Genomic DNA, 27,243 nt, shown 5'->3' with positions numbered 1-27,243 from the left:
CCAGTGTCCTTACCATTTCTGAGTTTCATGTCTAGTTTCTCTTGTACTCTGTGAGTTCCTTTAGGGCAGAAAACATGTTTCATATTCAGAGTGCCTTGAGCATCTTAGTTTTAAATGATTATTTGTTGAATTTAATTTGATGTCCTGCTGTGGAACTCAGTTTAGCATTGTTATTTCCCATTTCTTTTTTCCCTTTTACCTTGTATTGAGATAAATTTGTTGCTTTCATGAAATTGAGGATTTAATTCAATGGAATGCTTTTTCTAACGACTAACTCCATAGAGTTTGATATAGTAAGGGTCAAATCATTTCCCTGGAAACTTAATTATATTCTATAAAATCTTATTAGCCTGTCTCATAGCATCATAGTCATAGTGGAGTTAGGGTGTGTGGATGATGGTGAAGTCTCTATCTGTAGAAATCTGACTAAGGGTACAGAATGAATATGGGAAATAAATGGCATAAAGAGACAGCTAATGAAAATGTCTTGCAAATTGTATTATTTGACATTTTCAATCATTAACCTTCCAAAGTATGTTCTAATTTACCGAAATAAACCAAGAATTCAATTTTCTGTGAATTCTCTTTGCTTAATTAGTTATTAGTAGCAGACACTATTCTGTGATGTATTACAACTTGTCACCTTTGTATTTATCCAGTATCTGACTTAAAAATAAATGGGAACATTCTGATTTAGCTAGACTGATTTAATAATGTGTGTATATTACAAAGCAGAAATTGATAGTGGAATTTGCCACATCTTCTTTGATTATCTAAATGTTAGTTTTCACCAGGCACTGGTGACTCATGCCTGTAATCCTAGCTACTCGGGAGGCTGAGATCTGAGGACTGGGGTTTGAAGTCAGGCTTGGCAGAAGAGTCCATGAGACTCTTATCTGTAAAAAAAAAAAGTCCATGAGACTCTTACTCAGAAAAAGCTGTGGCTCAAGTAGTAGAGGGCTAGCCTTGGGCACAAAGAAGCTCAGGAACAGAGCCCAGGCCCTTCAAGACTGGCAAAACAAGTAAATTAGTTTCCTTCCTTCTTTGAGAGTTCTTCCTTTTTGAAGCTTGCTGGGTGATTTATTCACCATAAGCTTTCTAGAGGGAAGTCCCATGCTATTACAGAAAAATGTCATACAAGCAAATACCTTTTCAAAAATTTATTTATTTCCATGATTGTATTGTGAAAGCTTTTTTTTTTTCTTTTTTGGATGCCATTCCCGAGGCTTGAATTCAGGGCCTGTGTGCTGACCTTGAACATCTTTTGCTCAGGGTTAAGCCAGCTCTACTGCTGGCTTTTTTCCCTTTGTAGTTTTTTTTTTTTTTTGATAAGAGTCTCACAAACTTACCTGCACAGGGCTGGGATGTAGCTCAGTGGCAAAGCGCTTGCCTAGCAAGTGCAACGTCCTGGGTTTGATCCCCAGTACCAAAAAAGAAAAGACAAAAAAAATACAGTTTAAAAAAAAAAACCAAACAAACTTACCTACACAGACTGGCTTAGAATTGCTATCTCAGCCTCTGAAGTAGCCCTGTAGGAGAGTATTTTTGTTTGTGTTTTTAATATGTCCTTATAATGGTTCAAATATGAAGGCTTATTTTTGTTGAATCACTTATTGTTTCTAAAGCCTTTCATGGTTGATGAAAAGGTCATAGGAAATATAAGAGAAAATCAAACATAAAAACTGCATGGGGAAGGGTTTTGTTGTTTGTTTTTGTGAGAGATTTGGCTGAAATTGATGGTCATCACTGAAAGAACAGAAAAACTACGTGAGTTTCCTGGAGCTCTTAATTCTGGACCCCAGGATAAGATACTATTAAAGAGTGTTATCTTCCACATTTGAAGGCTTGTTTTTAAATTAAGTCTTCTTTGTTAGAATGAGAACTAAAACAGGTTTCTCATTCATGCAAATAACACGAGTTGCACATTGGACACAGTTTCTAATGCCTTATAATTGTCTCTAATTATTTTATTGAAAGATAATTAACTAGCATTTATTATCTCTGTATTATGGATGGGAGAAACTGAACCTTATTATTGACTCTGTCTGTTAGCCAGCTGGGGATGTGAGAAAAATATGCTGCTACCCTAATGATCTTTTTGTCTTCATTTTCAGTTTCAAAGAACATTTGAATCTCTTAAAAATGTTTCCAACAAATCTGACCTCCAGAAAACCTACCAGAAGCTTGGAAAAGAGCTAGAAAATTTGGATTATTTAGCCTTCAAGCGTCAACAGGTAAGAGTCAGTGCTCTTTTTGGTGGAGAAGAAGAGTATTCCAGGATTCCTGCTGTCCTGCCTGTCAGAGGTTCAGGCAAGTTTGAGAAGACATAGCTTCTAATGGTTGAGGCAGATATAGCTTATGCTGAGCGGAGCTGGTTCATATGGCTTCCTACGGTGTTCAATGTGGTCCTTGCTTTTAGATGTGTACTTTAGGGGGTTACACTTCTTTTAAAGAAAACTCCTGCTGCTTTGTGGAGGTCTAACTATCCTTTGACTAACAACACCTTAGCTACTCAAAAAGAACTTCTGTGATGGCTTGGCCAGGTGGCTTTTATATTTGATAGAGGATATCCAAGAAGAAAAATCACGCAAAGACCAAGAAAATCTTATGCATATATACCACAAAATTAAGGAAAAGAGTTGTAAATCTTCCAACATATTTAAAAAGAAATTTTTATTTGAAGATCTGTAAAGGTTTGCTGTGGGGCAAATGTACATCTTTTGCTTCCTTGTATAGACCCTAAGATAAACCCAGAGACAAGAAAAATTTTATTTGGTTTGTATTTAGGATTGGTCCTTTATACATCTAAGATTCATAATGATTACATTCTGAGAATTTTGGAGATGGTGTTTGTCAGACCTTGTCATGTTGGGTCTGCTCTAGTTTCTTTGTAGCCACTAGGTGGCAGGATAATCAAGCTTTTGCTTTGGTGCAATGTTTATTATGATCAGAAACAGCCAGTTAGATGCTTAAATCAGGTTACATGAAATTTGAGTATATGCTCAATGACAGATGATGTCTAGAAAAACAACAACATAGCTGACCCAACTCTGAGACTTTCACTTGAGACAAAGGCCTGTTAGTGTGGGAAAGGGTGTGACATTCTTGCCATTGTCTAACATGTTTTGGCTTTTTTGGAATGGTAGGTTTTCGAAGTGCTACTTTGTATATGTAGTTGAACTCATTAAGTTAACATGGTGTGGTTTAGAATTATTGGCTCGAGAAAGAGAATCGTGTCCTAACTTGTTACTCTATCACAAACGTTACTTGCATAGTTAACCTTTTGGAAGCCCTGTTTTTCCTAGGAGTTATATTTGTTTTTATAGAATATTCCAGAACACATGAATTTTCTTTACACTCACTTTATATGAAATGGGACACAATATGAATTTGAACTTTGTTTTGAAAAGATGCCTGCTGGCCTGCTGGCACACGTTAACAGAGGTAGTCATTGTTATTGAGAGTTACTAGAGCAAGTTCCCAGATGCTGCTGTTTAAAATTCACCCTGTGAATCACTGCTTTGGCCTAGGCAATTTTTAGTACAGTGTTTGTTTCCAAGATCATATTTTTACCACCAACGGTTGTTTGAGTTGACAGGCGATAGTCACTGTCCTCTTCTCTTATCCTTCCCTTTAGCACATTTTTAGAGATTAGATTCTTATATTAGCTGATTGTGAATTTGAAAGAAGGTAACTGCTTCAAGGGCAGAAGTATAGAAGCAGCACTGAGGAAAGACAGGTAAACTACCTATGCATGAGGAAAAGATGGGCATATGAAGTGTAATATACAAGTTATTAAAAATTAGTGAAATTGTAATTTATTAAATCAGCAATTATATGCCATGTAATATGACTAAAATTTATGAATTCCATCATTAAATCCTTATAACACTATTATGGCACTATTTCAGAGATGAGAAAACAATTAAGAGAGTTACTACTTCTCCTAAGGTCATTGTGCATGAAACTGGATATCAAATTTAAATCAGTTTGACTCCAAACCTGGAGTGTTGTGTTTTCTGGTCTGGCAGAGTTCAAAGAGAATTTGTCTCTGGCCTTCCATCGTATTCCTTTATAAAGCTCCAGAAACTGAGCACCTGTTTTCCTCTTGGAAAAGAGTTGGTGTACTGTAAAATCGCTAAGTCAGCAAAAAGCTACCTTGTTATAAAGCCAGGATACTTTGTTCCAGAGAATTAGTCATAGTTTATTCCCTGGCCAACTGTATTGTATTTTTCACTCTTCATGTGGCAAAATGTAAGCTGTGTAGGGACAAGTCTTGTCTGTCACTTGCACTTTCAGTGCATGCTGTAGCCTCTTCAGTTTCACGATACCTGGCCCATGGCAAATGCTTAATAAATATTATTGGTGGTGATGTTGCTGTAACCACAGACATATACCAGAAATTTTGGCTCAGATTATAGATAATTAAAATTATTGTGTTTGGCTTTACTTTTAAAATTCAGAAGATCCTTAGCCTTTAGCTTCCCATATGCCAAAGGCTAACAGACCTGTGTATCATTTCAGTTTTTGCTAATATATTTCATTCTATCCACTTCTTTAAACAGAAAGCCAGTGTGGTAAGTTATGGATGCATAGTGAATCATTTTCTTGGATCAATCCATTCTATCTTATTTTTTATCATTTCTTATGATATTTTGAATACCATTTCATGAGAGATTTATTTCCTGGTACCAAATAGACCCTTAGAATACTTTGCTCCATTTTTTAATTGAATATTTTTAATATGTTTTTTATTGTAAAAAAACTACAGAGGGGTTACAGTTACATCAGCAAAGTAATGAGTACATTTCCTATCAAGCATTGTTGCCTCCTCCTTTGTTTTTCCCCTACCCTTCCCTTCCCTCCCACCTCCACAACTATACTCCTCTTCTTGCCTTCCTCTCCGCTTAAATTGTAAAGTTTATATTTCAACTTAGTGTCAACCTGTATCCCTATGTTGTTTTTCCCAGTCCCCTTCCCAAGCTAGAGAAGTGTATGTACAAGATGCAGGGCATCAACATCAAATACAGTGAAAACAGGGGTTATACAGTGGAGGAGGAACATACAAAGAAACAAAAAAAATCACATGGAACAATAGCAAGAAAGAAAAAACCACTTGTGTCCCCATCTTGGCATTCATTTCACTTAATATCATTTTATCTGGTCATATGTACATAGCTTTTGACCTTTTCTGCTTGTCCCAGACATATACTGGTTATTTTTGCTCCATTATCCCCCAGCCCCCTCTCTCCTCTCTCTGCCAGTCTTGGGGCTTGAACTCAGGGCCTGGATACAGATCAAGACTAGCACTCTACCACTTGAGCCACAGGGCCACTTCCAGATTTTTTTGTTTATGTGGTACTGAGGAATTGAACCCAGGGCTTCATGTATGCTAGGCAAGCACTCTACTATGAAACTCCATTCCCAGCCCCATTCCCTTCTCTTTTTTGAAAAAAAGTTTTTGAACTTTCTCTCCTACACTATTTCAGCTATTCCTGGGTCAAGGAAGAAACATTTCTATGGTTTTTTATAACATACAAAATGACTAAAGTTGCAAATAGTTTTGGTTGGAAAAGGTGAGCAAAGGGGTGTTGATAGATGAAGCAGTTAGAAGACAAAGGTGAATCAGCCTGAAAGAAACAAATGACAGAGCAGCATTAACCCAAAGAGGCTCATTCTGTTTTCACTAGCTAGACATACTATCTTTGGAGTTTATCTGTTTGGACTAGTAGGTATTTATCCTCCCCATTAGTGCTACATATGGATGGTAATAGCAATCTCCAGTTATTACATAGATCCCAGACTACCGTTAATTTGAGAGGCTATAAATCAAGGGATTTTTCTCGGAGCTTTGGTTTCATGGAATAAAATATAATCTGGACTCTAATTGAATTTCTTCTTCTCTCCTACTCTTAATACTTAGAATAACATGATAAAAGACACACCACTTCCAATGGCTTCCAAAATTCTTTGTTGTAAATTAAAGTTGACTTTAAAAAGTGAAACATTATCTAGACAGAAGCACATTTACATGTTGCTGTGAAAAAAAAGGAACTTAAAATATTAATCTCATTTAGGGGTACCATCTGATAGGCGGGAACAGGTGACTTTGCTTAGGTGGGTAGAGGTAAAAAATGGCAACATGGTGGGGGAAAATGACACAGCACAAAAAAGCCTCTCCTATCAGGCCATACTGGCTCCAGAATTCAGCACATGGGTCCGAGAGCGAGGGGACAAGGCAGAAGGTGGGAGCATCCTTTCATTTGTGAGCTCTTGCTCTGTGTTCCTCCAGCAACGCAGAGGATCACATCAAAAGCAGACTTCTGAGCTTGTGCTTGGAGGTGAGGTGGGGGTGGTGGTGGCGGTGTGTGTGGGGGTCTATCCAAAAGTCCACGATGGTACATGGCCATGGCTGAGCTAGTCAGACCAAAGGTAAACTCCCACAGAGGGAGAGCAAGGGGACCAAAATACCTTATGCACTCAGGCAAAGGAATGAATTGCCAGCTCTGGAGAAGAGAAATGAATAAAACTGTTGCACTTAGATAAAATTGTTCTAGCTGCTTAAAAAAAGAGGAAAATTAAAGACTGTACTAAAGATGGATGTTCTAGTTCGAACATAGCGCATAGCTCGCGTTCTTGTCTCCCTGATTGAGGTACATTAGTCTTGCCTTCTGACTTTATATAAGAACACATGGTCCTTTTCTGTTCACTTATTTAACTACTAATTATTCTTTAAAGCCAAGCCGGAGTCTCACGTTCATCATGATACTTTACTCTATGACCCCTGGTCATTCTATAAACTCTTTGTTCTTTGCCATGTCTTACCTTTTATTTATGTCATACTAGTTAGCATCTGATTATCTACTCACTATGGATTCATGTAGCACAATGGTTAGTTAGTCAAACCTAGTTAGACTGTTTGTATTGTGTTGATACCTGACATTCTACTTTTAAAACAGTAAAAACAAATACCTACATTACAGACTCTTAAAAAAAGGATTATATAAGTATAAGGATTATATAAGTATAAAGGATTATATAAGGCATATAAAGGTTCTAAAGCACTAATGTGTGTAGTGTTAGTGGCTATTATAGTGTTATTCCCAGATTCCTTTTTCCTAAATTTGTAATTTCCATAAAGGTATTTTCTCTAATATATATATATATATATATATATATTTATTTATTTGTACTGCAGATAGGGTTCACCACTATTCTGAACACATATGATGGGATGTTTTGGGACATATGTGTCCAGTGGTTGGTAATTGGTGTCACAGAAAGACTATAACTTTCAAGAAAGGAGAGGTAACTTTTGGTTCTAAAATGTTTCTACAGTGATGTTTCTCGATAGTTAAATTAAGGTTCTGAGTTTAGTGCCATAGTAATTCATTGGTGGATATAAAATCTTGCACCCAATGTTCTAGTTCAAGTCCAACTCTTTTACCACTTTCACAGAACTCTAAGACCAATAGCGTTCACAATACCTGGTAGAACTGGCACTGAATTTAAAATAAACTCCTATCAACAAAGAAAAATAGAGACTAAATATTTGAAAATTATTTAGTGAAAATGCCTCTAGGTTAAAACCTTTCAATTGAAAAATAAAATTCTACTTGGGTTTTTCTTTTTTTTCATGTTTATCATTTTTATTTCATGAAAAAATTTTGAGACTAGTATTTTGTTCTTTATATTTTTATCTATAGATTATTGTTTTCTTTTTTTTCCAATTTTTTTATTGTGATTAAGTGGTTACATAATTTCCCAAATTTCACAGTATTGTGGGATAGTGATGCGTAGTTAAAGTCACAAACACATTCTAACTTTCATGGAGCAAATTGTCTATCATGGTCTATAACATTTATGAGCTTTGCAATACAGTTATTTCTTCCACATTGGGTGATATGTACATTTCTTTTGTTTTACATAGCATCAGCTGTTCCCTCTTTCCCACTTATTCCCTCCCTCCCATCGCTGCCATTGTGTTTCTTAGTTCATTTTGGGCAATGTCCAGTGCAGCTGATGGGTCCTGCTGGTGTATGTTTTTCCCTGATTCCCTCTAGTTTTGTGTTGTCCTCCTGGTTTCCCTCCAGTGTGCACTTATATACCATTCATGATCAGCAGCATGGGTTATTTAGTAGTGATTCAACCAGATGAGTGGAAGTCCTTTGTCTGTTGTTTCTTAAATCCTGTTAATTTTGTCATATCACCTAACATTTTGGATTTAACATCCACTTAACAGGGAGACCATGTGCCATTTGTCTGTTTGCACTTGGCTTACCTTGCTCAACATGCTTTCTTCTAGCTCCATCCATTTCTCTGCAAATACCATTATTTTGTCATTTCTAATGGCTGCATAATATTCCATTGTGTATAGATACCACAATTTTTGGATCCATTCATCTGTGGTGGGACATCTGGGTTGTTTCCATATCCTGGCTATTGTGAACAGTGCTGCAATAAACATAGAGGTGCATGTGTCCTTGTATACTGGTTCCTGTTGTTCAGGATAGATGCCTAGAAGTGGTATGTATGACTGGGTCATAAGGAAGGTCAATATTTAGCTTTCTGAGGACCCTCTAGACTGCTTTCCAAAGTGGTTGTATAAGTGTACATTCCCACCAGCAGTGTAATAGGATTCCTCTTTCTCCGCATCCCCTCCAGCATTTATTGTTGGCTGACTTTAGGATTTGGGCCATTCTGACTGGGGTATGGTAGTATCTCAGGGTTGTCTTTATTTGCATTTCCTTCACAACCAGGAATGGTGAACTTTTCCTCATGTGTTTCTTTGCCATTTTTTTAATCTCTTCTTCTGAGAAGTCTCTTTTAAGTTCCCTTGCCCATTTAATAATTGGTTTGTTAGGTTTGGGAGGGATTAGTTTCTTGAGTTCCCTGTATATACTGGATATTAACCCCTTGTCTGATATACTGCTGGTGTCTTTCTAGCTTTGTTGCTATAGCTTTAGCGGTGCAGAAACTTTTTATTTTAAGGTAATCCCATTTGTCGAGTCTCCAATTTGTTGTGACCCTGGGACTTTGTTCAGGAATTCCTGCCTGTGCCTATAAGTTCCAGTGTCTCTCTTACTCTATCCTGCAGTAGTTTCAGAGATTCAGATTTGAAGTTAAGGTCTTTAATCCATTTTGAGTTGATGTTAATGCATGGTGATAGGCTGGGGTCCACTTTGGTTTCTGCATGTGGCTGCCCAGTTTTCCCAGCACCAGTGGTTGAAGAGGCTGTGTTTCTTCCACTGTATGTCTTTGGCTCCTTTGTCAAATATCAGCTGACTGTAGGTGTGTGGTTTTATTTCTGGGTCTTCTATTCCATTGGTCTTTGGGTCTGTTTTTGTGCCAGTACCATGCTGTCTTTGTTATTATAGCTCTGTAGTAGAGTTTGAAGTTCAGCATGGCTATCCCTCCCATGTTGTCTTTATTCCCTAGAATTGTTTTGGCTATTCTAGGTCTTTTGTTGTTCCATATGAATTTTTGGACTGTTTTCTGTATTTCAGTGATGTACGTCATTGGGATTTTAATAGGTATTGCATTGAATTTGTATATTAATTTTGGTAGTATTATCATCTTTACTATATTAAGTCGGCTTATCCAAGAGCATGGGAGGTCTTTCCATTTCCTAGTGTCTTCTGCAATTTCTTTCTTTAACTTTTTATAGTTTTCATTAAATAGTTCTTTTACATCTTTGGTTAGGTTAATTCCTAAATATTTTATTTTTGGGAGGTTATTGTGAATGGGGTTGCTCCCTTTACTTCCCTCTCTTCTTGTACATTGTCAGTGTACAGGAAGGCAACCGATTTTTGTGGGTTGATTTTGTATCCTGCTACTTTGCCCAAGAGATTTCTATGGGTTTGGGGATGGAGTTTTTGGGATCACGAAGGTATAGTATCTCGTAACATGCAAAAAGGGATAGTTTAACTTCTTCTTTCCCTATGTGGATCCCTTTAATAAGTCTTTTTCTTGCCTTATTGCCCTGGCTAAAGGTTCCAGGACTATATTGAAGAATAGTGGAGACAGTGGGCATCCTTGCCTATTGAAGAATAGTGGAGACAGTGGGCATCCTTGCCTTGTTCCTGATTTTAGGAGAATTGGTTGAAGTTTTTTCCCATTAAGTATAATATTGGCTATTGGTCTGTTGTATATGGCTTTTATTGTTTTATAGGGGTGAGGGGAGGTCTCCGTGAAGATTCTGAGCACTGGGGTTTGTTTCTGTTTGTGCTCTTTGGATCAGCACCAGTACCTTGCAGGTCTTCTGCTCTGGTGTTCTGTGGGCGACCTGTGTAGTTCTGGGGTTCCCATCGTGGGGCCGAGTGGGTTTGGCAGGATGGAGCCCCTCTTCGCAGAGATTAAGGGGTGAGGGTGGGATCTTTGTGCAGGCTCCTGGCTCAGAGGTTTCTCTGGTGATCAGCAGGTCCAATGCTGGTTTGGGTTTTTCTTAATAGCCATCCTAACAGGTGAGAAAAACAAGAGACAACATGTTGTTGATGATATGAGAAAGAGAACCCTTTCACAATGTTGATAGTGTAAATGGATACAGTAGTAAGAAAAAATACGATGATTCCTCATAAAAACTAGTAATAGGATTATCATGTGATCCAGCAACTCCACTTCTGGGTACATAACCAAAGGCAATGAAATCAGTGTCTTGAACAGATAACTACACCCCCACGTTAATTGTAACACTATTCACAATGGGCAAGACATGGAAACAATGTAAGTATCCAAAACAGAAGAATGGATGAAGAAAATGTAACATATGTACAGAATAAAATTATTCATTCTTAGAAAAGAATACTTTTTTTCATTCCAAATATGTGGAACATCAGTTGTTATAATGCAGAGGAGTCTTGAGTACACTATGTTAAAGGAAATAAACCAGACTGAGAAAGAAAAATATTATTTTATCACTTATATGTAGAATTAAAGAAGCCAAATTCACTGAAACAGAAAGTAGAAGGGTCCAATGATAGGGAAAAGAGGAGATGTTAGTCAAAAGGTACAAACTTTCAATTATGAGTAAGTTCTTATAGTATAATGTATGGCTTACATGGGGATGGATATGGTAATTTGATAATATTAATCACCATATGCCTATATGGTATATATTATATAATAAATATTTTGTGTATACGTGTATTTCAACTCAGAATGTCCAATACCTTGAATAGAGCACATCTTTGTTAATTAAATGTTTTAAAGCTAAAAAGAAAAAAAATTCAGATGGATAAGGACTAATCACATTGAAAAATAATTCTTGGCTTACCACAGAACTCAAGAACTCTGAGGGCATAAGACTTCATACAATTTGGCTTGTTGCACTAGAGCATATAGAGAAGAGGAAATTGATAAGTTCCAGGAGTAATCCCCACCCTTGTAAGGACTTATAGTAAGAAATATGTCTTTTGTAATAGGATAAGGAAAAATGCAGCGATATTGTCCTGGAACTGTTTGTCCATGAGGACCAAGATAACTTCCCACTGGGATCTGCATTCAAATAGAAGTTGTAAATATTTTACTTAAGACTTTTTTTTTTGTCAGTTGTGAGGCCTGAACTCTGGGCTTGGGCATTGTACCTGAGCTCTTCAGCTCAAGGCTAGAGCTCTACTACCTGAGCCACAGCTCCACTTCTGGTTTTTCTGCTTATGTAGTGCTGAGGAATCAAACCCAGGGCCTGATACGTGCAAGGCAAGCACTCTATCACTGAACCACATTCCCAGCCCATTACTTAAGACTTTTAAAAATAAGAGACATATGAAATTGTGTAGGTGTAGTCCAAGGAAGACTGAAATTGGAACTGGGCCAAATTGGAGCAAGAGGGAGGTCCTAAGCTGCTTCTAGAACAATGGTTCTATAAGCAATAGATTCACATCAGTGACTTTGGGTTAGATGAAATATAATAATTGCTCAGTTGGGAGAAGATCCTTCCCTTTCTTGTTCTGTAATTATTTCAGGCTTCTTGAAAGAGTTCAGATTGAACAAGTCCTTTTAGTGCTAGTGAGCTAAAGATTGTTACATTAAAATATTTGTGTCTGTTTTAGATGGTGTTCTGTTTCTTATGTACCCACTCAAGTAAAATGATTATTTATGAAACTTATGAATGTGTTTCTGTAGATTTCAAAGCATTCTTGACATTATTTAAAATTTATTGTAAGGTATTAAAGTTAGATTATTAAGCAGGGTGATACACCATAGTTCACACCAATTCAAACATGTTTTATTCTACCCACCACATACACAATTCTATTTTTATGCAATTGTACATGGTTGTTTGCCCCCCCCCAAATATAGTGTTATCTTTATTTTTAGTTTTCTGATATTGAGAGAAAATTCAGATACATCCTTCAAGGTTATTCTGAATCAGTAGCAAATTCTGAATTAATATGTTCTTAATTTCTAGTTTATTGCAATAGCCATCCAAGCATTTTCACTACTTCATAAACGGTGGATCTTTATAGGTTGATAGCTTTTCCTACAGTTAAAGGTTGAGGAAAAAATTGTATGGATTTTTTTAATTGTCAAACTGAAGTACAGAAGTGTTTCAGTTCCATAAGTAATGAGTGCATTTCTTGTCAACCTTGTTACCCCTTCCCTCAATTTTCTCCTACTTTCCCTCCCCCCCACCAGATTGTACAGATCGTTTCCAACATATTGTCTTGTGTATATATATCACTGTTGCATTGGTTCCCCCCTTGTCCTTTGTCTCACCATTCTGTTGTTCCTCTTCTTTTCCCTATTTCAAATAAATATATATACAATACATATACATATCAAATACATATATATATGTCATATATATATATGTATTTGATATACCATGGAGGGGGGGAAGAACATACAAAAGAAACAAAAAAATCACATCGTACATTAAAAACAACAACAAAGAAAAACCTCTTGTGTCCATGTTTTGGAGTTCATTTCACTTCACATTATCTTCTTTTTTTTTTTTTTTGGGTCCAGTCGTGGGGCCTGAACTCTGGGCCTGGGCGCTGTCCCTCAGCTCTTCAGCTCAAGGCTAGCGCTCTACCACTTGAGCCACAGAGCCACTTCCGGCTTTTTCCTTTTTGCTTATGTGGTGCTGAGGAATCGAACCCAGGGCCTCTGGCATGCAAGGCAAGCTCTCTACCACTGAGCCACCTTCCCAACCCTCACATTATCTCTATAGTCATATGTACATAGTTATTGAGCTATTCTGCTCATCTGCTAAGACTATCCTAGATGTATACTAATTATTGCAAATAAAGGAAACCATGGGACCTATGTTTCTTTGGGTCTGGTTTAATTCACTTAATATAATTTTTTTCCAAGTCTTTCCATTTCCTTACAAATGGGTCAGTGTCATTCTTTCTGATAGAAGCATAGAATTCCATTGTGTGTGTGTGTGTGTGTGTGTGTGTGTGTATCACATTTTCTTGATTATTCATCTAATGAGGGGCATCTGGGTTGGTTCCATGTCTTAGAATAATGCTGTGATAAACATAGGTGTGCTGCTAGCTTTAGTATGGTCTTGTTTGTGGTCATTTGTGTAAATGCCCAAGAGTGAAATTATTGCGTCATAGGGGATTTCTATGTGTAGTCTTTTGAGGAACTCTCATACTGCTTTCCAGAGTGGTTGAATAAGTTTATAATCCTACCAACAGTGCAGTAGTGTTCCCTTTTGACCACATCTCCTCCAGCATTTATTATTAATTTCTTGATTATAGCCATTTTAACTGGGGTGAGGTGGAATCTCAGTTTTTTTTTTGTTGGTCACTGAGCTTGACTTGTGGGCCTGCGTGCTGTCCCTGAGCTCTTTAGCTCAAGGCTAGTGCTCTACCACTTGAGCTACAGCACCACTTCCAGTTTTCCAGTGGTCAATTGAAGATAAGATCTCATGGAGTTTCTTGCCCAAGGCTGTCTTTGAACCAGAATCCTCAGATCTTCAGCCATGAGCTCAGGCATGAGCCACTGGTGCTTGGCTCAGTGTTGTTTTGATTTGCATTTCTTTTATGGCCAGAGAAGTTGAGTATTTCTTTCTGTGTCTATTTGCCATTCTTATTTCCTCTTCAGAGAAATCTCTCTCTAAGTCTTTAGCCTACTTATTAATGGGGTGGTTGTTTCTTTGAGGACTTGTTTTGGGGGGATTTAATTTTTTTGAGTCCTAAATATATTTTAGATATGAGGCCCTAGTCTGTTGTATGGCTAGTGAAGATTTTCTCCCAATCTGTGGGCTTTCTATTGCTCTTGTTAGCTATATCCTTTGCCATGCAGAAGCTCTGCAGTTTCATGCAACCCCATTTGTCCAACCTTTCTTTGATTTGTTGTGTTTATGGTTCTTTATTAAGAAAATTTCAGCCTGTACCAAGGAGCCCTAGAGTTTCTCCTATTCCTTCCTGTAATATTTTTCAGAGTGTCTGTTTTTACTTTGAGGTCTTTGATCCATTTGGAGTTGATTCTGGTGGAGGGTGATATATAAGGATCTAGATTTAGTTTTCTGCAGGTGTTTAGCCAATTTTGCCAGCACCATTTACTGAAGAGGTTGTATTTCTTTGAGCCTATTTTTTTTGGCTCTCTGGTCTGAAGCTTTATTTCTGGGTCTTCAGTTCTGTATAGATTTTTATGTAAGAACCATGTCCTTTAACATTTGAATGCTCAAAATGATGTATATTACAAATTTGTTCTCCTAAAATTTGATTTCCACTTTGAACAGTTAATGATCATGACAAGTAGATTTCTTCTATTAGATTACTGAAGTAAAAACATTATTGTGACATATTTTAAGTAGAAGATTTGCTATTCCGTTTCCATCTGTTGTCTTTGGAGTTCAGTTTTTTGTTGGCTCTTAGGTGGAAACTGTTGAATCAAGCACATACCAGCTGATTTTCATGTGCCAGAAAAGATTTATTAATTTTACAAGGTTATTTCTTGTAGGATAGTTTGTCTTCTGGGCAGTTTATAGCTCTTTTATAGTGGAGAATGGTTATTGAAATAGTTAATGCTTTGTTATGTGTTGTTTTAAATTTTATAATGGTGAAAGGATTTTTCAGAGGGCGTAGAAAGCTTCAGTGTTAAGGTAGAGTTTATTTGTGCAAATCTTATATTGACACACCAAGTCCATAAAATTGTCAATAAAAGTTGATATTGAGAAATGGTAAGACGGTACTAAAAATTTACTCTGCAAAGCCTTTTCTAATCTGTCTCATGAAATTCATCCCACCAGGCCCCTAGGCTGCTCTAGTTTACCACTTGTCATATCATCACACTATGGATCAAGCCTCGAGGCTTTGAACTCTGGAAGAAGAACCATCCCCAGACCATAGCACCAACTTTTTAATATCCTATACGATGAAATTTATAATTGTTTATTTTTCAATATTGGTAGGGGGAAAACAAAGGAGGAACAATGCTCAATAGGAAATGTACTCATTACCTTGCTCATGTAACTGTAACCCCTCTGTACAGCGTTTTTACAATAAAAACATACAAAAATGGTTGAGGTAGTACATATATAATACACATCTACATATATAATACACATATACAATGTATGTATATAATACACAACATTTTCTCTATCTAGTCATCAGCCAATGTCTTGTCTCTTGTGTACCATTGCTCACAGTGATGAAGGCAGAAATGTAGTTATCTCTTCAAGAACTGATTTCATTCCCTTTGGATAGTTGCTCAGAAGTGGAATTGTGAGATCCTGTGGTAGTTTTTTTATTTTTTGAAGAAATTCTCTATTGTTTTTCATAACATCTACAATGATTTTATATTCCTACTAATGATATATAATAGTTTTCTTATTCTGTTCATCCTTACCAGCATTTGTTATTTTCTTAATTTTTTGGTAATAGACATTCCATTCCAAATGGTATTAAGGGGTATTTAATTGTGTTTGTGATGTGCATTTCTCTGATGGTTAGTGATAGTAATAACCTTTTCCTGTACCTGTTGACTAGTTCTAAGTCTTTCTTGAGAATATGTTCTTCAGGTCCCTTGCTCATTTTTTTCCTCCTTCCCCGTTCTCTTTCTTCATCTCTCCTTTTCCTCCTCCTTTTGTGATACTGAGGTTTTAACTCTGAGTCTCCATCATTTAAGTCACATTTCCAGCCTTCCTTTGTTCATGTTGGGGCAGATTATTTTGCTACTTTGCTGTTGAGCTGTGTGAGTTCCTTATGTATTTTGGATATTAACACCTTATCAGATATACAGTATGCAAACATTTTCTCTACATTCATGTGCTGCATATATTACTTGCACATAAAGGTTATTTTGGGTGATATTCCCATATATGCAGATCATATACTTTAATCAAAGCCACCTCCTCTGTTACTTTTTCATATTCCCCTCCTCACTTTCTACACAATTTTATTACTGATCCAATCTCTTTATTTATTATTTGTTTGTTCAGACTTTCTATTCCTGTATGATTCAGTCTTAGAAGATTATATCTGCCTAGAAACTTGTTTCTTCTAGAATATAATAAAGCTGATCAAAATGGTCTCTGATGACTAATTATTTTGTCTGTCTTTTCATTTTTTGATTTTATTTGAGCATTATTTTTTCTTAGTTCATTACTGAGGACTTATCACTTTTGTTTATATTTTTATTATAATTTGCTTTGAAGCTGATTTTTCATCTAAAACAACAGGATTTTTATATACTATATTTTTATAGATTACATATTTTAGCAGCTGTAGAAATTGTCCTTTTCGTTTTGCTTTGCCATGGTGAAAGTAAACAGATCAAATGTGAGAACAGCTAAGCCTATGGTTCAGTGAGCTGAAGAAGAGTAAGTCATAATATTCAATGTACATATGTGAAAATAGAACTAGATAAATTGATGGGATGAGTGAGGCTGGGAGACATGAAAGAGAATGATAAAGGGGTAACATAGATCAAGGCAAATTGTACTTTCAAATGGACATGTTGAATTGAAGCCCCTTTGTACAGCTATGTAAGGGAAATTCTGATAACAACAACAACAATAAAAGACTTTGGAGTGTCCACTATGTCTCAGCCAAAATGACCATAAGAGCACAATTCAGTAGTGTTTGTTCCAGAAATTCAACTGCATATTTACTGCCCAACTAGTGAAAATTATAATCTCAGCCATATTCAGTTTAAATTTATGTTTTCTGGCTGTATGTGTATAACCAGAAAACTTCACAACGATTGTTGCAGTGTCTTTGTCAGGTGAAAATATTATTGCTATTACGATGGCCTTTTGAATGAGCACTAATGCCAGGAAGAAGGCCAAATGCGACAGGGCTAAAATTCAAAGGAAGTATTGAGGCTGCTAACATGAGTCCAACAGTTCTGACAGCAGTGCTTACTGTAGATGTTAACCTTGTTGTTAGGGACTGGATGGATGCCTTCAAGCCAATTTAATCTGTAATGAGAAGTTTTCTTTGTTCTTTTAGTTTTTTAAATGAATATTCACTTTTGCCCTCTAAAATATCAGATGTGGACAGTTGCAACTTTTGCTATTTTGGGCCAAACGAACTAGCTTTTATTTTATATCTCATACTCTAAAGGCAATAGTAGTAGAACACTTTTGATGAGATGCAGATAGGTGAGGGGAAATGTCACAAATGACATCACTGCAGCTTTGTTCTGCTCAGTGGTGCTCTGTGTATGCATAGCTTTACTTTCATTCTGATTTCAAATGACAAAGATACAAATTAATGTAATCAATATTTTTCAGAGTCAATTTACATTTTAGATAAGCTATCTTAGCATTTTTATAATGTAAATAGCCTTTCTCTCTTTTATGGTCAAATATAAGTTGTATTAAGCTTATTTTTTTTTTTTTTGTCAGTTGTGGTTCTTGAATTCTGGGCTTGGGCGCTGTCCTTGCGCTCTTCAGCCAGCGCTCTACCACTTGAGCTACAGCGCCACTTCCGGTTTTCTGGTGGTTTATTGGAGATAAGAGTCTCAGGGACTTCCTGCCCCAGCTGGTTTTGAACCATGATCCTCAGATCTCAGCTTCCTGAGTAGCTAGGATTACAGTCGTGAGTCACCAGCCCCCGGCTTAAGCTTAATATTTTTAGTGTGATTTATAGAATGTGAGTAAGATGCCAAAATATCAACGTTAAGACACATGCATTTCTCTTTTTACCTTATTTTTATGAATCCATTAATTTTTAATATTGAGGCAGAGAATGTTAATACGCACAAATATTCTCTATATAAATGCTACTCATATTATTGTAGCATCTGGTAGCATCACAGCTCAGTATTTATCACCTAATTCATTATAAAACCTTTGTTCCAAAAGAGCTGTATGAGCCTATTAGATATATACACAATTAAGTAGGTAATGATCTGTGGCTCATCTATACAGCTTCAACAGCTGACTTATGGCTGATTTTCCAAGTGTGGTGTTGATTGTTGATAGGAGCTACTTAGATTATAGGATGAAACTGTTCAGATTATTTTCAGAGTTTTGTAGGTATTTTCAAGTTTGTTATATATTTATTTTAACCGTACTTTTTTCTAAATAAAAATAATTGTGGTACTATGGTCCTTCCTTATCTGCCATTTTATTCCCAAGGTTTTAGAGACCCACAGTTAACCACAGTCTGAAAACATTAATGGAAAATTCCAGAAATAAGTTATATATTTTAAATTGTATGATATTCTAAGTAGCATGAGAAAATCTTGCACTGTCGCATTGTGTTTTTGCCTGGGATGTGAATTATCCCTTTGTGGGTACAACATATATACTTCATATACTCACTGTACTGGCCTGTTAGTAACTCAGTAGCTCTCTAGGTTATCATATTAACTGTGACAGCATTATAGTGTTTGTGTTTAGTAAAGCTTATTTTACTTAATAATGGCCTCCAAAACACAAAAGTAGTGATACCAGCAATTTACATATGTCAAAAAGAAGTGTGTAAAGTACTTCCTTCTAAGTGGAAAGGTGAAACTTCTTTTTTATTGTAAAGATGATGTACAGAGGGGTTAAAGTTAAATAAGTAAGAAAATGAGTACAGTTCTTATTGAGCATTGTTACCCCTCCCTCGTTTTCTCCCACTTTCCCTTCCTTCCCAGTCCCCTCTCCCCCAAATTGTAAAGTTCATTTCCTACATAGTGTCTAGTGAGTATTGCTGTTGCATTGATTCACCCTTTGTTCTTTGTCCCACCATTTCTGTGATTCCCTTTCCTATACCCAAATCAGATAAACTTATATACAGGACAAAGGGTATTGAAATAAAAAACAGTGACAACAGGGGATAAACCAAAGGGGGGAAAAACAAAAGAAAAAAGAAATAAGTTCCCAAAAATTCCCCACAAAAGACAAACCTCTTGTTTCCATATCTTGGAGTTCATTTCGATTATCATCATTTTATATGGTCATATGTACATAGCTATTGAGCTATTGTGTTCCTCTGCTACAACTATCTTAGACATGTATAATTATTACAAATGAGGGAAACCATGGAGCCTACGTTTCTTTGGGTCTGGCTTACTTCACTTACTATGATTTTTTTCTGAGTCTTTCCATTTCCTTATGAATGGGGTGATGTCATAGAATTCCTTTGTGTATATAAACCACATTTCTTGATCCATCCATCTACTGAGGGACATCTGGATTTATTTTGTGTTTTAGCTATGGTAAATAATGCTGCAGTGAACATAGTTATGCTGGTGGCTTTTGTATGGCCTTGTTTGTGGTCATTTGGGTAAATGCCCAGGAATGGGATTGTTGTATCACAGGGGAGCTCTATGTTTATTCTTTTGAGGAACCTCCATACTGCTTTCCAGAGTAGTTGAACAAGTTTACATCCCCATCAACAATGTAGTAGTTTTCCCTTTTGGCCACATCCTTGCCATATGCTGGTCTTTTTCTTCTCTCATTTCCCTGGCATAAGAGACAGAGAACCTTATGCCCTTGAAGTTTGAAGTATGCCCTGTGAATTCTATGTCCAAATTGGGCCTCTGAAAGCAACCATCTAAGAGTCGTTATTATGCTTTCTACTAATTTATCAGATCAGAATGTTCTTTTTTTTGAGATAGTGTGCCTTTTGGACGCGTGCAGTCTATAGCTGAGGGGCTAAAGTTTAGGAGGCCAGTGAAGACTCAAGGAAGATTCAGATGGGTGTGTAGATAGCTCTTTTCCAACTGCCCCTGCCCCTGTGTTGACAGATTCTTGGAGCCTTCTTTTTTGTTAAATAAATTTTTTATTGTGAAAATACTGTACAGAGGGGTTACAGTTACATGAGCAAGGTAATGAGTACATTTCTTATAAGCATTGTTGCCTCCTCATTTGTTTTTCCCTTTCCACTTCCACAATTACACTCCTTCCCCTCCACCTCCCACCCCCCCATCCTAAATAGTAAAGTTCATTGTTCAACAGTGTCTTGTACATCTCATTGTGACAATGGGTCAACCTGTATCTACCCCTGTTTAAACATTTTGTTTTTTCCCTTCCCATCCCCAAATTATAGATGATGTTAAGCGAAATGAACTCCAAGATAGGGACACAAGTGGTTTTTTCTTGCTTGCTATCATTTCTAACGTATTTATAAGGTACCATGTGATTTTTTTTGTTGCTTTGTATGTTCCTTCACCATGGTATAACCCCTGTTTTCACTGTATTTGTATTTGATGTCTTGGAGCCTTCTTTAGCTTAGACTCATCCTCAGGGAGGAGAAAATATATCTCAGAGAGGGATTTAAACCTGAATATGTAACCTTAGTCATAAACCTAAACAGACTGAGAAATCACTGAATTGAGATTAGTTTACTTGGAAGGGATTAAGTTAAGTTTATGCCTTGAGCAAAATGAGGCTTAGAGTGAAATAATAATTTTATTATGGAGAAGCAAGTTATATTTTTGCACATTTGTTTTATGATAATGACATATTTTGTGATAATGATATACTTTCTATGAAATGCCTGACCCAGGCCTAAATGAGGCAACATTGTATTGCTTGGAAATACAGCAGAATTAGATTGGAGGGGTGAGGTAGAGAGAGAGAGAATGAGAGAATATATATGTGTGTGTTAGAGGAGGTTAGCACTACATTGACCTTTATATTCTATTTCTGCTGTAGCCAGCTGTGAGATGACATATCATTTTTTTTTTTTGCCATTCCTGAGGCTTGAACTCAGAGCCTGGGCACTGTCCCTGAGCTTCTGTTGCTCAAGGCTAGCACTCTACCATTTGAGTCATAACACTAATTCTAGATTTTTTCTGTTTATGTGGTACTGAGGAATCAAACCCAGGGCTTCATACATGTAAGGCAAGTACTCTACCACTAAGCCACATTCCCAGCCCTGAAGTATCATTTTGTTTAAGGTTGTTAGATAAATCATAAGATGTCTAGTTAAATTTTACTTTCAGATCAACAAAGAACAATTTTGTTATCATAATTTGGCACAAGTATGTCCCAAATGTCACACAGGCCACACTTACAGTAAAAAAAGTATGCATTATTATTTGGAAATTAAATTTAAATTGGAGAGATTTATTTTTATATGCTAAATGTGACAAACATACATACCCTGGACCAGTGTAAGAGTACAACTAGTCTATACTTTAGTTCATCAGTCTATTTAGTTTGACAACAGGTGGACGTTGAAAAACAAAAGTTGATAATACAGTTTCCAACAAAGATAATTTTTGGTTTATTTTGATGGGTTAAGCTTGTTCTTTGAAAAAAATAATCTATATAAAATTGCAAGAAGGCAATCTATTAAGTAACTTGTTCTAGAACACAGAAGTAATAAGTGATGAAAACAAAAATTTCTGAGTCTAAATAGCTTCCACAATTCAAATTCAAGTTTTAAAGACGTTTTTAGAAACATATTTATGTATAAAGGAATGAGCTCTTAAAGGCCGAGCGGTATAGTACCTTTGGCTATTTCTTATAATGCTCTCTTCTGTTATAGTCAGGACTATAACAGGGCTTATAACAGATATCTTTTCTAGGAAGCATGTCTTTGAAATTAGTTGAAATGTTTTAAAGAAATCATAAGCTATTCTTTATAACTTGGCATTTTATTCAAAGGATGCATCTGAAATTAAACCAGTGGGAGTTTAGCCAAAATAGTGCAGTGACACAATGATGTCATTTAAAAGAATGTTGTGTTGAGCTTAAATAGTTCTAATTATTAACAACTTTTAAAGCATAAAGCAAAATGATTATTTTTCAAAACCTGCCTCCTCTGTTTCAGTGTAGCACAGGTTCATTCTATAAAGCCTTTTACCTGGTTTGTATGGTTGGCCTTCAGTAACTATATTGAGATTTCGGTGTTACAAGCAAGTCTCTTTTCCTACCAAGTTTTCCTTTATGTCCTGGAATAATTCTGTGCTCTGTATCTCATTTCTTCTTTCTTCTGAACACTCTGCTCTATCCAGAATTCTTATTTCAGTGTTCTATTTTAGGATATTAACCTGCTAAGTTGCCTTTTTTTTTAGAGTCAAATAAACAGGACAATGACAAGAAGTACCATGGTCACCATCATAAAGGTAACATTCAATCAAAGCCACATCTTCTCCAATGACAATTTTGTCAGGATTTTCCTCATAGCTAAGTTTCTAAAAGATTTTAGAAACTTTTAAAACTGATGACTAAGTATACCATCCCTTGGACAGCAGTAGAGGAGTTCAAATTGTTTCCCATATCTGATTTTTGTTGAATTGTATTCTGTGTCTATTAAGTAACAGACACATAAACATTTAAAAATTGACCATGAAAATAGACAAGAATGAATGTAAATATACATATTTTCAAATATATATTTCATATCCATGACCAAAAATCTTTTTTATATAAGTTTTGTGATAAAATATTCCTTTTGAATTTTTCCCTATTGGGTTGGGATAGGTGAGGCTTTTGAATATAGGAGACAAAAGAGGGTAATCTTCAAAGGCTTTGTTTTCTTGGTAAAGGAGATAACATACTGTTATTACTTTCTTTTATTCAGGAAGCACAGATATTTCTGTTGCTTCAAGCATCTTCCAAAGCTGGTTGCTGGTGGTTCAAGCCTATAATTCTAGCTACTCAGGAAACAGATCAGAGGATTGAGGTTTAAAGACAATCTGGGCAGACAAATCAGAGGCTTTTATTTCTAATTAACCAGCCAAAAGCTGAAGTGGGGGGTGGCTCAGGAGGTAAAGTGCCAGCTTTTCAGCCTTGAGTGAAAAAGCTAAGTAGTTGAGGCCCTGAGTTCAAACCTCAGCACACACAGACACAGACACAGATACAGACACAGACATAGGCACACACACACACACACACACACACACACACACACAGACTCTTCAAAATGCAATTAGATTTTAGGGCAGTTTTTTTTTAAGTTTTCACTTATTTTGTGAACGTGGACTACTTTGACTATTTGAACTGTTAATTGTGGAGTAGGGAAAGTTTCCATGATTTTTTTTGCCAATCCTGGGCCTTGAACTCAGGGCTTGGTGCTGTCCCTGAGATTCTTTTGCTTGTCAAGGCTAACACCTTACCACTTGAGCCACAGCACTACTTTAAAAAAATATATTGTAAAGATGCTGTACAAAGGGATTACAGTTACATGAGTAAGGTAATGAGTATGTTTCCTATGGAGTATTGTTACCCCCTCCTTTGTTTTCCCCCTACCATCCCTTCCCTCCTCACCTTCCCAATTCCTCCCCACCCTCCCACCTCCGAAGTTGTAAAGTTTGTTTTCAACATAGTGTCTTGTAGATCTCATTGTTACATTGGGTCAACCTGTATCCTTATTTAAGCATTTTGTTATTTCCTTTCCTCTCCCCAAATTAGAAAAATATATATACAAGATGCAGGGCACTGGAATAAAATACAGTGGAAATAGGGGTTATACCATGGGGAAAGAACATACAAAAGAAAAAAAATCACATAGTACACTATGAATACATTAAAAACATCAGCAAGAAAGATAAAACCTCTTGTGTCCCTATCTTGGGGTTTATTTCACTTAGCATCATCTTATGTGATTATATGTACATAGCTTTTGACCTTTTCTGCTTGTCCTAGACATATACTAGTTATTGCAAATAAAGGAAACCATGGGACCTATGTTTCTTTGGGCCTGGCTTACTTTACTGAATATCAATTTTTCCCCATGTCTTTCCATTTCCTAACAAATGGGGCAATGTCATTCTTTCTGATGGAGACCTAGAATTCCATTGTATATATCTACCACATTTTCTTGATCCATTCATCTACTGAGGGGCATCTGGGTTGGTTCCATATCTTAGCTATGGTAAATAATGCTGCAATAAGCATAGTTGTGCTGGTAGCTTTAGTATAGCTTTGTTTGTGATCGTTTGGGTAATTGCCCCAAAGTGGGATCCACAACACTACTTCTGACTTTGTCTGTGTATGTTGTATTGAGGAATTGAACCCAGGGCTTCATGCATGGTAGACAAGCAATCTACCACTAAGCCACACTCCCAGCCCTCCACGATGAGTTTTGAAAAAATGTTCCTTTTTCTTCTATTTCAATATAAAGCAGATGAGTTATCCAGTCATGACTAGCTCAATAGTATTGACAATAGACTCAGTAGGAGTATAGTTTCATTAGCAGTTGTTGGATAGATGTAAGGATTAGTTTTGACAATTATTTTAGAGGTTTTAAGTATATGTGCTTGCTGTAGCATTTACTGTTTAGTATTTACTGTTCCTTTCTTTTGGAATGCCTTTCCACCAGAGCTTCACATGATTCCTTTTTATCACTAAGATTTCAGTTTAAATGTCACTTCCTTACAGAATAATAATGCAGAATCCCTTCTTCAACCCTTTTCTATCAGGTATCAATGTGTGAAATGATCTTATCTACTTGATGTTTTAGGTTGTCTATTGCCTGACTTTCCTCACTAGGATATAAGCACTCGCTCTCTCTTTTATTGAGTCATGTTTGACAAATACTTATTGAAATGACTGATATGAAACACTAGGATACCAGTAAGAAATCCAGCTTTTTTTTGGTGTGTGTGTGCAAGACTGCACTTGCTAAGCAAGTATTCTACCACTTGAGCTACTCCACTAGTCTTTGTTTTTCAAAATCGAGTCCCATTTTATGCCTTGTAGGCTTGGATTGTGACTCTTTTATCTGTGTTGGCTTTTGATGTAAGTTCAATTTTAACCACTATGCCCTTCAATTGGTGGGTAGGTAAATAGTGGTTTATCTAAACAATGGAATATTGTCTGGGAATAAAAAGACAAAAAGCTATTGCATTCTGAAAAGATTTTTGGGAAACTGAAGTGCTAAATGCTTGTTACTCAGTAAGAGAAAGGAATACAGAAAGGCTACACAATGGATGACTCCAACAACATGGATTTTTGGAAAAGACTTAGCTAAAAGACTAGAAGTTGCCAGGGAAGAGAGTAGAGGATGAGTAGAATGAAACACATGTGATTTTTAGGGTAGTAAAACTGTTCTGTGTAATTCCATGGTGGTGGACACATGATACTTTGCATTTATCAATGTAGAATTGGTGTGACAGAAAGGGTGAATCTAATGCAAACTATGAATTTTAGTTCAGATGATGCACCAATATTAAATCACTAATTGTAACAAATGCATCATATTAATGCAAGATGTTAATAATAGGAGCAATTGTGAAAGGAAATGGGAAGTTTATACTACTGCTCAGGTTTTCTGTACTGTTTAAAAATAAAGTTTATCAATTAAAAAAAAAGATTGGTGATTTTTGCTAAAGACATCTTGACTGAAGGTAGTTATGTCCTAGGCAAAATAGTGAGAGCCAAGCAGTTTCATCCATGACATTGATTTTCTCCAGATACTTATCTAAGTTTTTGAGAAGGTGGGCCAAGGTGCTCTTCTTGGCATTTTTCCATGCCTCAATGTTTGGTTTTTGTCTAAAGAGCAAAGAGCACTTGCCATATCTGCCCTCATGAATAAATGCTCAAATGCAAAATGACAAGTTGCAACTTAGGTTGAGAAGTAATGGTTCGTTTTCTCAACCAAAATGACTAATTTGTTTATGGGTGGTGGTTGTAGAGGTGGCCTGAGTGAGGAATGGAGAGGAAATTATTCATTTCTAATCAGCATCTGACCTTATGGAATGTATTTCCAGTAATTAAATAAAAACACACTTCACAATTATTTGAATTTGAATAATTTACTGCAAGTGAAAGTCAAATCTTAGGTATATAAAAATGACTCCTGGGGAAATCTATAAAAGATACATTAACAGGAATATAGAGTAAATTGTTTCATAAAGGGAATTGTTTGGTTTGTTGCCTGGTGCATGCTAGGGAAAAAGAATTAAGTGCAGTAAGAAATCAGCTGATCCAAGGGAACTTTGACCATAGAACATTTCCTTTTTGATATTTGTCTTGCTGGTTTCTTAGACAACATTTCTTTTCTTTTTTCTACATTTATTTTTTATTTGCCAATCCTGGGGCTTGAACTCAAAGCCTGGGTGCTGTTCTCAGCTTCTTTTTGCTCAAAGCTAGTGCTGTAGCACTTGAGTCACAGCTTCACTTCTGGCTTTTTGGTGGTTAATTTAAGAGTCTCACAGACTTTCTTGCCTAGGCTGGCTTCTAACTGCAATCCTCAGATCTCAGCCTGCTGAATAGCTAGGATTACAGATATGAGCCACTGGTATCCAGCCATTTATTTTCTTTCAATGTCTATTTCCTTCTTGAGAACTTAATATTTCTTTAAAAATTTTTAATATATATTTTTATTGTATAAGTACTATACAAAGGGGTTACAGTTACATGAGTAAGGTAATGAGTACATTTCCTATCAAGCATTGTTACCTCCTCCTATGTTTTTCTCCTACCATCCCTTCCCTCCCACCTCCCCAATTCCTCCCTTTCTCACCTCCCCTCCCCCGAAGTTGTAAAGTTTCTTTTCAACATAGTGTCTTGTACATCTCATTGTTACAGTGGATCAACCTGTATCCTTATTTAAGCATTTTATTATTTCACTTCCCCTCTCCAAATTATAAAAATGTACATACAAGATGCAGGGCACTGGAATCAAATACAGTGAAAACAGGGGTTATACCATGGGGGAAGAACATACAAAAGAAACAAAAAAATCATATAGTACATTATAATTATGTTAAAAACGATAGCAAGAAAGATAAAAACCACTTGTGTCCCTATTTTGTTGTTCATTTCACTTAACATCATCTTATATGGTCATATGTACATAGTTTTTGACCTTTTCTGCTTGTCCTAGACATATACTAGTTATTGTAAATGAGGGAAAACCATGGGACCTATGTTTCTTTGGGCCTGGCTTAATA

The 27,243-nt window shown here is 36.4% G+C and overlaps 1 protein-coding gene across 2 annotated transcripts in view; it reads left to right on the top strand.

The window, feature by feature from the left end:
* Nucleotides 1-27,243, top strand: part of Ctnna3 (catenin (cadherin-associated protein), alpha 3) — a 1,343,755-nt gene that overhangs the window by 94,785 nt on the left and 1,221,727 nt on the right. For both annotated transcript variants that reach the window (XM_013017086.1, XM_013017085.1), the window contains exon 5: nucleotides 2,115-2,234. In XM_013017086.1, the coding sequence (XP_012872540.1) occupies nucleotides 2,115-2,234 (120 nt within the window). The remainder of the gene's footprint in view (nucleotides 1-2,114; nucleotides 2,235-27,243) is intronic.

Source organism: Dipodomys ordii, unplaced genomic scaffold (assembly GCF_000151885.1).
Source record: "Dipodomys ordii isolate 6190 unplaced genomic scaffold, Dord_2.0 Scaffold34, whole genome shotgun sequence".
NCBI lineage: Eukaryota > Metazoa > Chordata > Mammalia > Rodentia > Heteromyidae > Dipodomys > Dipodomys ordii.
This window is presented reverse-complemented; position numbering and strand designations above follow the sequence as displayed.